The sequence below is a fragment of the Pavona decussata genome, unplaced genomic scaffold (genome assembly GCF_977016875.1).
Source record: "Pavona decussata unplaced genomic scaffold, jaPavDecu1.1 SCAFFOLD_485, whole genome shotgun sequence".
Taxonomy (NCBI): domain Eukaryota; kingdom Metazoa; phylum Cnidaria; class Anthozoa; order Scleractinia; family Agariciidae; genus Pavona; species Pavona decussata.
In genome coordinates this window covers 38,369-55,000 of record NW_028145818.1, presented here as the reverse complement: position 1 = coordinate 55,000, position 16,632 = coordinate 38,369, and the positions used below count along the sequence as shown (strand labels likewise).

The 16,632-nt window shown below is 40.5% G+C and overlaps 2 protein-coding genes and 1 pseudogene across 3 annotated transcripts in view; all 3 read right to left on the bottom strand.

Moving 5' to 3' along the window:
* The window catches only part of LOC146450168 (glutamate receptor 4-like), a 12,585-nt pseudogene extending 8,979 nt beyond the window's left edge, over window positions 1-3,606 (bottom strand). The window contains exons 1-3 of the transcript XR_014860372.1: window positions 3,515-3,606; window positions 1,727-1,938; window positions 1,435-1,482 (exon numbers count right to left, since the gene is read on the bottom strand). The product of XR_014860372.1 is annotated as a glutamate receptor 4-like (transcript). The remainder of the gene's footprint in view (window positions 1-1,434; window positions 1,483-1,726; window positions 1,939-3,514) is intronic.
* An 8,406-nt stretch (window positions 3,607-12,012) lies between these two features.
* Window positions 12,013-12,861, bottom strand: LOC146450167 (uncharacterized). Its single transcript, XM_085100669.1, has one exon. The coding sequence runs from the start codon at window positions 12,859-12,861 to the stop codon at window positions 12,013-12,015; it is 849 nt and encodes a 282-aa protein (XP_084956795.1).
* A 1,098-nt stretch (window positions 12,862-13,959) lies between these two features.
* On the bottom strand, window positions 13,960-14,721 carry LOC146450166 (uncharacterized). The gene has a single exon (XM_085100668.1). It carries the CDS (start codon window positions 14,719-14,721, stop codon window positions 13,960-13,962), a length of 762 nt encoding a protein of 253 aa, XP_084956794.1.
* Window positions 14,722-16,632: the final 1,911 nt, after the last annotated feature.

Sequence of the window (16,632 nt, the reverse complement as noted above, 5' to 3'; positions counted from 1 at the left end):
ATGAAGGAGAACAGCCATCTAATTGTGATGAGCTTCAGCCTCCATGAAGGAGAACAGCCATCTAATTGTGATGAGCTTCAGCCTCCGTGAAGGAGAACAGCCATCTAATTGTGATGAGCTTCAGCCTCCGTGAAGGAGAACAGCCATCTAATTGTGATGAGCTTCAGCCTCCGTGAAGGAGAACAGCCATCTAATTGTGATGAGCTTCAGCCTCCATGAAGGAGAACAGCCATCTAATTGTGATGAGCTTCAGCCTCCATGAAGGAGAACAGCCATCTAATTGTGATGAGCTTCAGCCTCCATGAAGGAGAACAGCCATCTAATTGTGATGAGCTTCAGCCTCCATGAAGGAGAACAGCCATCTAATTGTGATGAGCTTCAGCCTCCGTGAAGGAGAACAGCCATCTAATTGTGATGAGCTTCAGCCTCCATGAAGGAGAACAGCCATCTAATTGTGATGAGCTTCAGCCTCCATGAAGGAGAACAGCCATCTAATTGTGATGAGCTTCAGCCTCCATGAAGGAGAACAGCCATCTAATTGTGATGAGCTTCAGCCTCCATGAAGGAGAACAGCCATCTAATTGTGATGAGCTTCAGCCTCCGTGAAGGAGAACAGCCATCTAATTGTGATGAGCTTCAGCCTCCATGAAGGAGAACAGCCATCTAATTGTGATGAGCTTCAGCCTCCGTGAAGGAGAACAGCCATCTAATTGTGATGAGCTTCAGCCTCCATGAAGGAGAACAGCCATCTAATTGTGATGAGCTTCAGCCTCCGTGAAGGAGAACAGCCATCTAATTGTGATGAGCTTCAGCCTCCGTGAAGGAGAACAGCCATCTAATTGTGATGAGCTTCAGCCTCCGTGAAGGAGAACAACCATGTAATTGTGATGAGCTTCAACCTCCAACAGCCATCTATTTAATGTTATTGTTCAACACAATTTAGCACTGTCCAAATATGGTCATGGTGCACTCAATATTCTTCGGTCGCCCGCACACAACAGATATCCTGCGATATACGTAATTTCGCGCGTGGGGGAGAAAAATGGCGAAATAAAAATTGTCCAAGCTTTTCCGCAAAAATTGTGCTTTGTTATACATCCTGTCATATCTTCCTTTGATTATCCCCTAATTTTGGCCAACTCTGCCTACGGCCCCGTCGGCTAAGTATCAGGCTATATTCTGCAGGATAATGTTAAATATTTGAGGGATACTTAATGTTTGAGACAAGGTCTAAGAAAATTTGGCTGGTAAATGTTATATGTATGTCAAATGCTTTCTCGACATTGGTTACCGTAGACACGGTAATCTGACCAACCGAATAGTGAAAGGTTAGTTTTAAGCCCAAATGAACTTCGTTTGGATAACCAGTGCTAATTGTTCTATTTATCCTTAAAACAGAACCAAATGTTTAAATGTTCTAGGTTTTTGCCTAACCTGTCCTTGTAATATCCATTTAGAGTGATTGTTGTGTTTACAAGGTTTCTGTTACAAAAGAAATACAAATAGAATTAAAAGAAATATATTGAAACCCCAGCAAAACAGCCACAGGTGGCCCACTCGGTAAAAGCTTGATGCAGTCAGTTCCTTTCCATGAGGCTACTAAAAGTATGTATTACTACAACTGAGCTGCTTTCTTGTACAAGCTAGTATCATCAAATAGAATGGGAAGGAAGAGATGAAAGGAAGAGGAAGAAGGAGGAGGAGGAGGGAAGACAATCAATATTACCTGCTGATTGAGTAGGCGTTCCATTTTTTCTTTACTTGTGTAAAGTAGAATAACGTCTGGGCCAAGGTTTGTTATTTTCTCCACTGCTTCACGGACTGTTGCTGTCTGATCTTCATTTGCTTGTTCTTTCTCAGTTAGCTGCACAAAGTTTATGGTGAACTTTGCACTTTGGGATATGGTATAGAAATATCCAGCTTCATACAGACGCCCCTCTGAAAGAGATTTATAAAGAAAAACTTTGGTTTTGAACATAAATGTATTTATCTTAAGAAGTCGTTTAAAAATTCTCATGGAGGCTTTCTTTTTTTTTTTTAAAGAATTATGTGGAGACTGGTCTACACCACGCGTGTCTGTGTTTACAGTTTGAATAGGTGACTTACTTAACTTAAAAAAACTTGAAACTGTTTAGTAAACCATCAAAAGATTTAGTAAACACTTATCAGGTATCAGTTCTCAAAACTTCTCTTTAAATGACCTTTCTTATATTTAACAATTATTCCATGAGCGCGCGTTGGATATGAGATGGTAAATAGCCAACGAGGCGCGAAGCGCCGAGTTGGCTATAACTAATCTCATATCCAACAAGCGCGAATGGGATAATTGTTTTATTAAATTCTCCGCGTTTGGACATTGCTGTTGAAGTTTACCGAATTTTTATATTTTAAGAAAAAATTTCTTTCAAATTTAAACGGCCGTATGTTGAGGCAACCTCCGACCAAAGCGCGCGAAACCTAATGATCACATGACACGCGCAGCGCTTTGCAAACGGAGTTGAATGAAAAATGGAAAGTGAAGAAAATCGGACACAGTTGGACATCTAAAATTCAAGAAACGTTTAAATGTACGAATTATAACCTTTCTGAGACTAGCATTCAAGTGCTTTTGAAGTTCCAGCTCATCAAGAAGCGTAATAGTTGTGCACATTTGAGCAAATGTTCTGCTGTGTGGTGCCGAGCGAAGGAAGAGATCAGGGAAAAGACGGCTTTTATCGTGCTGAACGGAATTCCTTGCGGACGATTTAAAACACTTCAGGCACGTCCAAGTGTACACGGTACAACCTCACTGAGACAAGCATTCAGTGCAAGTTTTTAAACTTCAAGCTTATTTGAGAAGCGTAAGAGCTGTGCACGTTAGTGCAAATGTTTTGCTGAGTGGTGCCGAGCGACGGAAACCAACATTATGGCCGCCGCTCGTACGGATTTCATAGATGAACCATCTGAAGTCCTCGTAAATTCGTAAAAACATAAAGGCAGGCATGAAGCTCTTCCTGAGAAATTTCTTCGATTGGCTTTAACCTCTTACCGCCAGGATTTGCAAGCCATCCTGAAATTTTTGAAGGTAACCGGTTGTTATTGTTGTTGTTATGTGATCTAAAAAATCGTAAAATCTTGCAATTTTGAAGATTTTAAAGGAAACTTCAGAGATACATACCATTAAATAGTGTCATACCGAACTTTGTGGCTTTTATTGTTGTTATATTGAGATGGCATTGTTTGGTATTTCTTTCTTTTCCTTTCTTTTTTCTACATTTTTCCGAAGGAACTTTTCCTTCCCACCGAAAAAATAAAAAATTAGCTTAGTGACACCTGGGGCTTTCGTTTTCCATATAAGGTCAAACTACGGTGTATGAGCTGATAACCGAGATTTAGTGAACCAATCAGAACGCTAGAAATGCAATATCCGAGGCTGAGAATTTAATAATTTACAATTGACTGTGGTTTAGTGGTAGAATAGCTTATCTAAACATCTCTTTAACAGACATTAAAAAAGCAGTTAAGGAATTTGTACCATCGAAAACAAGTGCTATCTTGTTCCACTGGAATGTGCTGAGTATATCAAGTGTAGCATGTGCGTAGTCCCTGTACCCCGCTGACATCTCAATCGCATTCTCACACTGATCGAATGGCCTGTCGTTTTCATAGAGACGTATGAGGGGAATGCCGGTTACTATGTAGCCTCCCACGCAGTCGTTTTTAGGGGACTCGAATTACCTCCTCCCCACAAACGCCTGCTTATCCAAGCGCCACATTCCTTTCCGTCGCTAAGCCAATCACAGCGAACCTTCTAAAATCTGGAAGGTTGACCTTGACCTCAGAACGCCTCTCGCAGTCTCGAACAGTAAAAACATCACGGCAGAGACAGAACTTTACCGAGCCTGCGTGAGCTTTGAGTATTGTGTGTCCGACGTTCAAACTTTCTCGTTTAAATGCCTATCAACGGACTCAATCAAAGAATTCGAATTCGTGACGGGAAATAGCGATATTTTCGTCAATTTGCCGACTGGTTACGCAAAGTCGATTTAATATTTATTAAGCTTTGCCTTCAATCTTGTCGACCTTTTCGGTGTGGAGGAAACCGAAATATTACCCCATATGTTGGTAAACTTTAAAGATTTTGCAGTTGAAACTCGCTTTATAATTGCAATTTGTTTGGGGACATGTACGTACGCATGCACAGCTGACATTAACCACAAGGACCACAAGTTGATCGGCTCTTTGTCATTTAACTTTCCGTTTAACAGTCTTCAATGGACTGATAAATACTGCAGATCTTCCCTTGAATCGAGTTAGTCTCTCGAAGCACTTCGTCCAAACGAACACATCTGCTCCAGAGTAACGTAGAGTAGCGTAAGAAGTGATATCTTCATCGACTGTCAACTCGATCAGGTGGGGAAGATCGACTACACTTTCCCGAAGATTTTGACTCTCCCAGCAGATAACGGTGTCAAAAGGTCGCACAAGAAGCGCTTGTATTCACACTCGATATTTGTTTTGGCGTTTCAGCCATGACCAGCCATTCCAGAAGTGAAAAAATATATGTACATTCTAACTGAACTCCCGCATCTCTCAAGATTGTACCTGCAATACACATTATGACACAATATGCGATCAATACAGTCTATATACTGTAACATTTTAAGCGACTAACTTTTACGAACTGCAACATTTTAGGCCAGTAACTACTGGCTTATTTTCCGTCTGTATATTAACACTTATTACATACTCTGACATTTTAGGCCAGTAACTACTGGCTTATTTTGCGTCGGTATACTAATATTAACTACATACTGTGACATTTTAGGCCAGTAACTACTGGCTTATATTTGCGTCGGTATATTGATATTAACTACATACTGTGACATTTTAGGCCAGTAGCTACTGGCTCATTTTGCGTCGGTATTTAATATAATATACAGACCAAAGTAAGTCGCCTAAATAGTCACAGTATATATACTGCGATAACAACATATTATGTCGTTGTCTAAACCGCCGACTGTACCAGAGACTGTACAAAGCTCGCGGGAAACGGACGCGGCCGTTGTAACCAAGAATTTGATTTGATATCATTGGACAATGTCTCGATGGTGATTGGCTAAGATGCTTGGGGAGTAAAACAATGGGAAAGGAATGTGGCGCTTGGGTAAGCAGGCGTTTGTGGGGAGGAGGTAATCCGAGTCCCCTAAAAACGACTGCGTGGGAGGCTAGTTACTATGGAGAGTGCGCAAGTGGGGTACTTTGTGTGACTTCCCTCGATAAGTGCAACGACGTTTTGTTGAAGCAACACTAAAGTTAAAACAAAAAAACTCAAATTAATTTGAAATTATTAGTTGGTAGATGGTGGGATAAAACAAAGGACTAACGTATTATTTTTTTTTATAAATCATAGGCTCCTTGTTGCCTCATTTGCACTTATGAAACAGCCATGAAACAATAGCTATCAGCTAAAATTTCGGTCATTTCTCAGTCATTAACTAACCAAGTCGGAACTCAGTTAAGCAACAACTTTACAGTTATTGACAAGTTATTTACAAGTATAATTTACACTATACTTACAATCATCCGAAATATTCTTGGGAAGGTTCCAAAGTTCTGCCTCGATTACACTTTCCTCCCCTTCCCTGTTTCAATGTTGAGCTTAAAAAGTGAATGTTGACGCGTATGTGGATTGTTGGGAATCCAACATTGAACAGGGGGGCAGGGGGAAGGAGACACGACAAACAAAGGCCTAAACATACGAAAGTAATAAATGTGCCGATGTCAATAACAGAGACCCACTTTCTGTAGCCTTGTTGAATAACCTTCCCAGAAAGATTTGTCGTTGATTGCAGGCTCAAGAAACGGTTTCTTCACGTTTCTCACGTTTCAATTATTGGATACAACTGAATATACAATCCAATACTTATTGGATACAACTACTCAATATACAATACAATAATTATTGGATACAACGGTTTGAGTGAACTACCTTTTCTCAGCTCACAGTTAAGATTTTGGCCAATTTTTAGCTTAGCCCCATATATACACCCTCCGATAAGTTTAATTTTCTCGGAGAAATTGAGTATCTTTAAAAGCTGTGAAATTTACAAAGAAAGTATAGCGTCTTTGTTTTAAAGATTATTTCTCAAAAGGTATTAAACATATCACGTTTGTCAAGGTCTCTCAATTTGTAGTGTGCATGTGTAGCTAGTTTTTTTGCTATTGTATGCTTAAATGAGGCAGCTGAACATGTATTAAGGTGGTCGAACACAGTTTGCGCGTGCTTTACAGATTCTGTTAGTGAGTTGTGGTAAGCAAATACTATCGATCCCTCGATTTTATACCAAGTGGATCACAAAGATGAGTTTTGCTCTTAAAATAACTCAGTTTCTCGTTTGTGAATCCTTCTTCATTTATCACCGAACAAAGAAAGTGAGTTCACGAAGAGCTAAGCCTTTTTGCACGCTTTTCATCTTCGCTGAGAACACCTAATTAAAAGCTACCCATGCACATTTGACCAAAAAATTGTGACTGGTTGTTTCAATGGAAAAATAAACTGTTTTCTAAGGAACCGCTCGTTAGAATTTCGTGAAATCTTACAAAACAATAGTTCTCTTAAGGTGTAACTCGCCTACAAACAAAAACCAAAATCTAACAGAGGGTATCTTCAAAAAACATTAAAGTGCAAAACCAACATTTACAGAAGATCTCTCTGTTAAAATTACATGAAAGCAGCGTCACTATGTCAGTATTTTGTGAGTTTTTCTGGATACAAAAAATGGAAAAAATCTAACGAGTGCATTTTCTAAAACTTAAGGAAAACCTTTATTTGTGGACGGTTAATAGCTTGCTGCGTTGCCATGGCAACGGCACCTTGCGCAACAAGAAGTATCAAAATTTATTTCTTCTTAGTTCATCTCGCATCATGCTAATTTCGGGTACTCAGAAGTCATAGTTTTCAAATAATGTTTATTAACACCTGTATACTGAAAACCTGTGTTCGGCCACCTTAAATGGAGATGCTCATATTGAGTCATATGTCCCATATTGCTCAATAGCCCATGGAATTCTGCTGTTGCTTCTTGAAAAACGTGAAAAATATACACACACAAATATCTTACCTTTATTTAACAGGCTGGTGTTGTCTGTCGTGTTGATGAATTTAAAGACAACTGAGACATTGCTGAAAGCATTCGTCTTGTTGGCGGCGAAGCGCATCGCATCATACACTGCAGAATTTTCATGAATAACACCTATAAAGATCAGACGGTAGTGATATAGTTTTGTTCATTAGATGCGTAACTACCCCCCCCCCTACCACTAAAAGAGGTTTCTACACCCCCCCCTCGATCCACGACTGATTCATTTACTTCTTGTAGCTTTCACTTTAAAGCATTATTTTTCTTTGACATCGATTAGTATATTTCACTTACCGAATGTGTATTTTCTGTTTTTCGTTTGAACCTTTTGAATGGACGAGACACATATTATGAACGTGATGTAGATGATTCTTCTTTCCATCTTTAATATCTAAATAGGAAAGTAAAGAAGAGAAATCAGTATGCTTAGAAATAGTAACTAAATGCCACAAAAACTTTCGATGTAAACAATTTAGATTATCAATAAACGTTAAGCATCTTTAGATTAAGAATACCAGAGAAAACAGTCAGAAGCTAGTACGGGATGTAATATATCAAACACGAGAAGGCGTGTTTCATCAGATATCCAAACACTGAGAAGTAGGTTGAAAAAAAGAGGCGTAGCCGAGTTTTTTTTAAACGACTTCGAGGTGTTTGGATATCTGATGAAACACGCTTTCGAGTGTTTGGTATGGCTTGTCAAATGATCAATAATTCTTGGAGAAATCCAAGGCTACAGTTTGGTAATTAGGAACACATATACAAACCACGGTCACGGTAGTGATTATCTTTGTTTTCTCTTGATGAATTATTGATGAGTTTGAGAAGTACATTTTCAGTTCATCGATGAAGTTATCTGATACGATTTTTTCAAGTGAATTGCCAACTCACATTAAGAGCACTCTAAATTTTCCCTGTGTTTACCTTTCTTGAGAACGCTACTTCACAGTTTTACATGATTGTGCTAGGAAAATCAAAATACTGATATATGTGCAGTGTTTTAAGGTACAGTGGAACCTCTATTTAACGAACCTATATATCACGAAGTCCTCGGTTGATACGAACGACATTCCTTTTAAAATGCATGGAACAGAACCTCGATAAAACTTACCCTCAATATGACGAACCAATTTCCCTAAATCCCTTGACACCTCGTTAAATCGAGGTTTTACTGTACGGACGTGTACGTGACCGGATAATTTAATATGTTTATTAACTTACAAATGACTTTTAAAAGAAGTGGTGCTTAACGTTGTTAATATTTCATAGGTATAAAAAAACATCAGGAAACATTTATTTTTGAGACCACCAGATTCTACGGGACCAAGAAATGAAAAGTGAAGTTGCTTACCATAATCTGTAAATAATTTTGGTAGCTTCAGCATGCTATTTTCTTTTCATTTCGAATTGTTGAATTTAAAATTTTCATTAAATTAATTCTTGTTAGTGATCGTGGAGAAAAACAATCAAGCAACATAAAAGTTATCAACAGAAAGAAATTAAACAGGTGTCTGCATGTGAAACTACAGCTATTTTAAACATTGCTATTATGCTTTTGTATTCCCGAATACAAATAAACACATTCAAGATGGCTGTTCAATCTGCAACTCTAGTTTATTCACTAAAGCGAGACAATAAATAACAGCGCGAGCACGCGCTCTTTATAAAGACTGGGAACTCGTATTTCACAACATCTCTCTTTTTTTAACAAACATTCGTCCAAAAAAAATATATACGAGACTGTTACGCCATAAAATGTAATAACTGACACAAAATGTAATAGTAACGCAAAATTTAATAACTTTGTTAACGCAAAATGTAATACCAGAACGTAACGCAAAATGTAACAGTATTTTCAGTCGGTCTTTACACTATGTTGGGAGGGGAGGAACACAACATCTGCGATGCTGCATTTTACCCAGAGGTTGACTTTGATTATTTTTCCGAGATATTTGATTTCTGTTGATTCAAATTGCATCAAAAAAGAAGTACGCGATGATTGACCATTTTAAAAGTCATTTCCCAGGCTAAATAAAGCCGTGGTAAATTTTACCGTTGTAACATGCGGTTACACGTGAATTGTTTATTATGGTAAATTAGTCGCTCTTACGGCTTCATTCGAGCTGCAATAGCTGTAGGGGAAATAATCGCTGGTGATATGGCAAGATTTAATGTTATCAAGGACGGCGGAACATTTTCCAAGTTGTGGTGGTGGCGGGTGGGGGGGGGGGGGGAGGGGAGTGACTAGTAACATGAATTGAGGAAGCTGAAGAAATTCTTCTTCTCTTCCCTGTAACTTCCATCTTAACGTGAAATCTGATATATCAACAATAGCGCGAAGCAAAAGAGACTTGTTTAAATTAACATTTTTTTTTGGCTTCGTGTTGGTTTCAAATGAAATATCGTGATTGGCTTTCTTGCCTTGGGTATCGAAAAACCCTATTTATTTACCACGTTAAATGTTATGGGAGCTTTTTTATTCTTTTTGACATATCAATGGATATTCTCCATGGTAAGTTTATCTCGGGAAAGTACGGTGACATGCACCACACCAAATTTCTCACGGGAAAAGGATCATTTACCACGGTAAAACACAATGACAAATTTGCCGGGCAACGCACTTTTGATTGGCTTAGAGCCGCAGTGGAATAAACTTGAGTTTGCCCTGCAACGCAGTTTTGATTGGTGTCTATGTTTAGAAAGTTGAAACTAAATACCACGTTACTTTACTGTCTGGACAAATATCATTGCTATTATATCTCCTGCTAAGATCGACCATGAAAACTCTCTTGTGTTCCGCGTTTCTTCTTGTAACTATTGCAAACAATGTGTTTGATATACATGCTATATCTTCACTTGACGACGAGACATACAGCACTTTTCTTGAGCTACTGAAAGGAGAATTTAACGTCCCATTGCAACAAAGGAGCACGAAGCGGAAATCTGCTTTAGTACGCTTTTGGCGGAACCGTGGCCATTTATCTCTTTAAAGAGGCAACGTATGCCTTGATGGTAAACCAGTTTTACGGAAGTCAACTGTATCAAAAGTAGTAGCGAAAGCTTTCAAAGAAACTAAAGGATCTGGTGCGAGAAAACTCTACCACCATTTAAAAGACGTATTCAGTGGCGTGGGTGAAAGAGATGTAAGATGTGCGCTTGGAAAGTCTCGTTTGCATCAACGGCTAAACGTACGATTTCAAAACAAAGCTATTCTAAAGCCAATACGAGCTAGAACTGTCCAATCCCGTCATCAAGCTGGCTTAGTAAGTATGGAAAGTACTCCTGTAAAGAGAAGGGGAAGAGCCTCTAAATATGTGCTGTCATTACTGGATGTGTTTAGCCGGTACCACTGGCTTGTTCCACTGGAAGGAAAAAGAAGCAGCTCGATCGCAAAGGCAATGTCTACAATTTACAAAGAGCATGGTCCTCCCCGTGTCCTTCAACATGATCAGGGACGGGAATTCGACGGTGCTGCTAAAAAATTGTGCAATAAACTCGGTATTAAAATAATTAAAGGGCGTCCATACCACCCACAATCACAGGGAAAAATCGAACGGTCCCACAGATCGTTTAAGAAGAAGGTGGTGTATGACTTATTGTCTATGAGCAAGACTGGGGTTAACTGGGTAAAATGCTTACCGGATTATGCAAGAACTTTGAATTGTGAAGCAAAGGAGGAGTTATCTTGGAAGTCCCCCTTTGAAGTGTATTACGGACGGAAACCCTTCAGAAAAAATTATATATCAGGGGCTTCTACAGCACAAGAATGGAAAGTTGACGAAGAAGAGTACGAACGATTGACGTCGTCGGTTCCTAAAGATTACAATTCCCATGAACTACAAATAACGAGAATTCGCAAGGCCGCCGCATTGGTCAGTAAGAGATGCGAGAGTCGGATGATTAAAAAAGGACTGAGGAACAATGTTATAAACACGAAGTAGTCGTAATCGTTTTCGTATAAATTCTGATTTATTCCACCCTGATATCGTACAGAAAGAACCTTTCGAGTTAAATCACACGCCCCTAAATAAACCCACTAAATTTGATATCCTACAAAAAACAGTAAATCAAGTTGTTGTCATGTGCTCTCTTTGTACAAACAAAACGAAAAGCGTGAGGACTTTGATTACATAACAAATACGCGTGGCTGTTTATGACACTCCCCCTAGTTGATCACCTTAGTGTGAGTCAACTATATTCGCTTTGAAAAATAAACTAAGACTATATGTGTTATCGCAAAGTTCGTTGTTTCTAAATGTTCGCGTTATTTACAAGTGTGAGGAAATAAATCTAAATACGGCAACGTTTAAGGTTCTCAGTTCAGTTCAAGAGTTCACCTCCAGAGGAACAACGTGTTGAATGGGTCGTCGCAAGCGCTGAATCGAACTACCATTGGTACTCGTAACTCTAACTGAAACTGCTCGCACCTTTCCATCTCGGCACGGGTGCAATTCTTCTACTTTCGCAAGCTTCCAGAAGCTTCGACGAACGCTGTCATTTTTGAGAATAACAATGTCTCCAACCTTGACCCCTGTATCGCCATTGTCTCCCCTTAGCCGTGCGTTCTTGATAGCATGTTCTCTTAAGCTGGTTAAATATTCATTTCTCCATTGACGAGTGAATTGTCCCAACAGATGTCTATGATGTTTAAGTCGCTTCGTCAGTGAATCGTAGGTGCTAGTGATTTCGAAATGTTGACTGTTCGGAGTTGTAGTAACTCTTCGACCATAAATCAGATCCGATGGCGTTAAGGGATACGAGATCGATTCCTCGTCGTCATACACATAAGTTAGCGGCCTTGCGTTGATCAACCCTTCTATTTCCGTTAACAGAGTACTTAGCTCCTCGTGGGTGAGGGTAGATTTTCCGATGGTTTTTTGGATAGGAGACTTTACGCTGCGGACAAGCCTTTCCCAGTAGCCTCCCCACCACGGCGCCTTTTCCACAATGAAATTCCAACGATTTGATTGTTGGTTAAATATCGCCAAACTTCCGGTGACCGTACTAATTTGCGAATATCCTTGCTTGATGATTTGAAAGTTTTTGCATTGTCCGATTGAAGATTAGCCGGGAGTCCTCTTCTACTGGTGAATCTTCTGAAAGCAAGCAGGAAATCTTGGACACCGAGTCCACGAGTCAACTCTAAGTGCACTGCACGGGTTGAAGCGCATGTAAATAAACACACGTAAACTTTGACACATTCAGCGTTGTTGACGTTTTCCTTTACGTAAAATGGCCCAGCGAAGTCGATTCCAACATTAGTAAAAGGTGGATCGTCTGAGACTCGGTTGGTTGGAAGATCAGCGAACGGTGGAGGTTTGCATGGTGCTGCATCGAATCGTCGGCAGACAACGCAGTGTCGAATGATTTTCTTGACTGTCTCGCGACCGCGTAGAATCCAGAAACGTTCTCGTAAGTTCGTAAGCGTGTCCCTTATCCCAGAATGCTTGACTAAATCGTGAATATTCCTAATAGTGAGATTGGTGAAAGCGTGTTTGGCAGGCAAAAGTATCGGGGTTCTGGCAGAAGACGATAGGGAAGCATTTGCGATCCGTCCTTTGCATCTGATAATTCCATCGTCGTCGAGAAACAGTCCCAACTGCGGAACACGTATAGGTGGCGTTGATTTCGAATCCCTTCGAGTCAGAAAAGAAAGTTCATCGGTAAAAGACGATGCTTGAACCGAGTGTATCCACAGATTCTCGGCGTCCTTCAATTCGGTGGTTGTTAAATCTTCCATTTCTTCTTTCCGGTTTTCAAGTGTTCGGTTTTTGAGCTTGTTGATGAACTTGATCACAAACGCTGTTACTCGAATTAATTTGTCCTGTCGCTGAACCGTCCAATGTCGATTATCTGGTCAACTTTCGGGTTGAATTTGTCGCAGGCAGTGGTAATAAGGGAATGTGTTACATCTGGTACGTTCTTGACGGCTTCCTGTAAAATTTGTTCTTCGTTCACTTGTTCCGATGGAGAAGTTTCGGGCCATTCATTCTCGGATTGATACAAAAAACTCGGACCATTCCACCACGTATTGCTGGCAGAAAGTTCTTTCGCTGATAGTCCACGCGATGGTAGATCGGCAGGATTTAATTCTCCTGGACAGTGCCTCCATAAATCTTTGGGAGTTAGACGTCGAATTTCTTCCACTCTTTGACCGATGTACTGCTTCCATAACATGCGAGGCAGCGAGGCGTGCGAGGCACCATGCGAGGCGTGCGAGGCATGCGAGGCAGACGTGCGAGGCATGAACAAAACATGCGAGGCATGAACAACCCCAACATAAACTGCTAACCGTTAAGCTAACTGGGGAGCTATTTAAGCTAACCTGCGTGCTATTTAGGCTAACCGGAGTGCTCTTTAGGCTAACCGGAGTGTTTTTTAGGCTAACCTGAATGCCTCACACGTCTGCCTCGCATGCCGCGCACGCCTCGCTGCCTCGCACTTTGTAAGGACCCCTTTCATTTTTGATCCAGCATAGAGCAGTTGTAGAATCACTCCAGAGAACGGTTGTGTATTCAGCTCCAATCGACTTTAACTTGTTAACAAGTCGGGCCAAAATTAATTCTCCTAGTAATTCCAATCGAGCAATTGTCTGTGCCTTGATAGGAGCGACTCTCGATTTTGAGGCGACCAATTTAACTTCGATTCGACCATCACTGTACGTGTTTCGAATATAAACCACCGCGGCGTAGGCGCGTTCTGAAGCATCACTGAAGCCATGTATCTGAGAGGTTACAGGCTGTCGCGAAAAATAGCATCGAGGAATACGATAGCCGCCAATGAACTTCAGATCTTGGAGAAACGATTTCCATCGGTGAAGCAAAGTTCCTTGTAATTCTTAGTCCCAGTTTGTTTTGTTGATACAAAGTTCTTGAAACAAGATCTTCATCTCTATTGTAAGAGGCGTCAAAAATCCCATGGGGTCGAAGATCTTGGCCGTAACCTTTAGAACAGATCGCTTGGTGAGGGGAAGTGCTTGTGCAAATGGGCACAGATCGGAGAAATTGAAGAAAATTTCGTCTGTGAGAGTGTTCCAGTTCATTCCTAGAATTTTAACTACTACATCTTCGTTGTCAGAAGTCGTTGAGTCACAACCAACACTCGATTTCGCGAATGATTCGTCATCTTCTTTGTTGACATTAGTGACCTCCTGTTGTGTGTTTGCTGATCCTGGTGAACTTTCAAGTTTCGTAATTTGCATTTGTAGTTTTCGCGAGTTCGATCGCCATTTTCTGAGATTGGACATAACCTTCTTGCATCTCTTGTAAACAGAGAGACCTCTTTCTTCGTCTGACTCCCCCGTTAACAGGTCGTCCACGTACAGAGATTGTTCCAATAATTCAGCGATTTCGGGGTCACTTTGTTTGTGTAGTTGTAAGTGATGTAGAATTGTCGCTCCCAAAATAGCAGGCGAGGGGCGTAACCCAAACACGAGCCGTGTGAACCTGTATTGTACAATTTCAGGCTTAACGCAATCTGGGTTTCTTAACCATAAGAATCGAAGAAAGTCTCGATGATCCTCTTGGATTCCCACCATAAGGAAGGCCTTTTCAATGTCAGCTGTGATACCGACAGGATTCTTCCGAAAGCGCGCTAGCATATTGAAAACATGTGGGATGTGATTTGGCCCAGTTTCAAGGCAATCGTTGAGTGACTTCTCTTGGTTACCAGATTTTGCTGACCCATCGTACACAATTCGTACCTTCGTAGTCTCACGATCCTTTCTTACTACTGCATGATGAGGCAAATAATGATGTCGCGCAGCAATTTTCTCTTTATTCGGTACTTGCTCGATTATCCCCTTTGATAACTGGTCTTGAATGATGTTGTCGTACGGGCCGGGGATTTTGCGAGCTCACATCTGCGAGCTGCGAGCTGCGAGAAAAAAAATTAAATAAATAAAAAATAAATAAATAATAATAAGCAAATAGCTCTTACTGAGGCTGAAGTGTCGTCTATTTTGTTAAAACCACCGGACAGTCTCCCGGAAAAGTATCGCGGAAACCTAATTGGAAGCAAACCACGGCCTACGTGGCATTTAAAGCGAAAACAACCAGGGAAGGATGAATTTCCGAAGGTGAGCTTCATATCGAGGCAACAGCTCTTTGGAAACCGAGAGATAGAGACCAACCAATTGTAAAAACAGAAATTTCCGATTTTGCATCAATCAAGATTGTGTTCGTCAAAAACCACTACGAAGTCAATATTTGACACTATGGAATGGTGAAGAACTGACATTGCCATGGACCGTTAAACTTTCCGATGAAGATGTCGAGCACATCCGCAAAGCAGGATTTACATTCATTTGAAACTTAAAATTAAAAATGTCCAACAAGACAATACGAAGGAAACTACGACGTGACAGTTAACATGATGGTTCAATTTATTGTTATTTGAATGTAAAAATTTTTGAACAATGGTCTTCCTTCAATAAACTGGTCGACTTTCAAAGTCATTTTACCTTTGAATTCAAAGGTCCACACATTCTTATGACGTCTATATTTATGAATAAACCTAAAATTCGAAGAGAATCGACCCTCGTTACTGTCGGAATTAGCGGCAGCCATTGGGGCTCGCTACTTTAGGGGAGCCAAAAAACCTCATATAACGTTGATGCGACTAAGGTTTTTTTTTTTCTAAATGTTAGTGAAATATTCGTTAAAAACAGTAGCATCCCTCCCAGACGTATTCCATTTCGTCACGCAATCTTTCCCTCCAATCTTTGGAGAGAAAAGCGGGATTGCATGACGGGCCAAACGAGACTCCCGTCGCGCTCTCCTCGTGAGTATTTCGAGGATGATACATCAATTCGCGTAAATTTTATTTTCTTGGTTTTTTTTACATTTATTTATCTTTTGTTCGCAGCTCGCAGCTCGCATTATTTCAGCTCGCGTGTTCCCCACATTCGGCTAATAACTCTGGGTCTTTGCGCAGCTTGTGATGTAAGGATCTTAATCGCGATTCGCACAACAGATAGTTGTTGGAGGATAGCGGCAAACAATTTTCTTTCCACGGTAAATTGACTTCGTATCGGTCTTCGCTCCATGCAACGTCGATTTTGAAAGATTCCTTCGTTTCCTGTTGAGTCAGATCCTTAATGCCAATTGCCTCAGTCTCCCAAACGTTTTTCAGAGTGTTCGTGAGAACGTCGTCTTCGTTTCGGGCAAATAGGTCGTCATGGCCTTCGATTATTAAATCTGAATGCGTAACATAACTCCGATCGAGTGTTCTTTAACTGGTCCAGACAGCAGCCACCCGAGTTTGCTATTTACAGCAATGGGACTGTAACGGGGTGGACGCTGATATCAATCGATCCTTTCTGTCCTTGAATTTCTTAACAGCGCTGCATCGGAGAAATGCTTTATAATAACGGAACTTCCAGGCATGTATCTTTCACAACTGATTTATTAAACTTGAAAGCTCGTAAAAACTGAAATACAACGAGCAGGATAAAGCTATTACTATAAATCTACACTAATCGAAACGCCCCCAACTCGAGCACGTGGGGCAT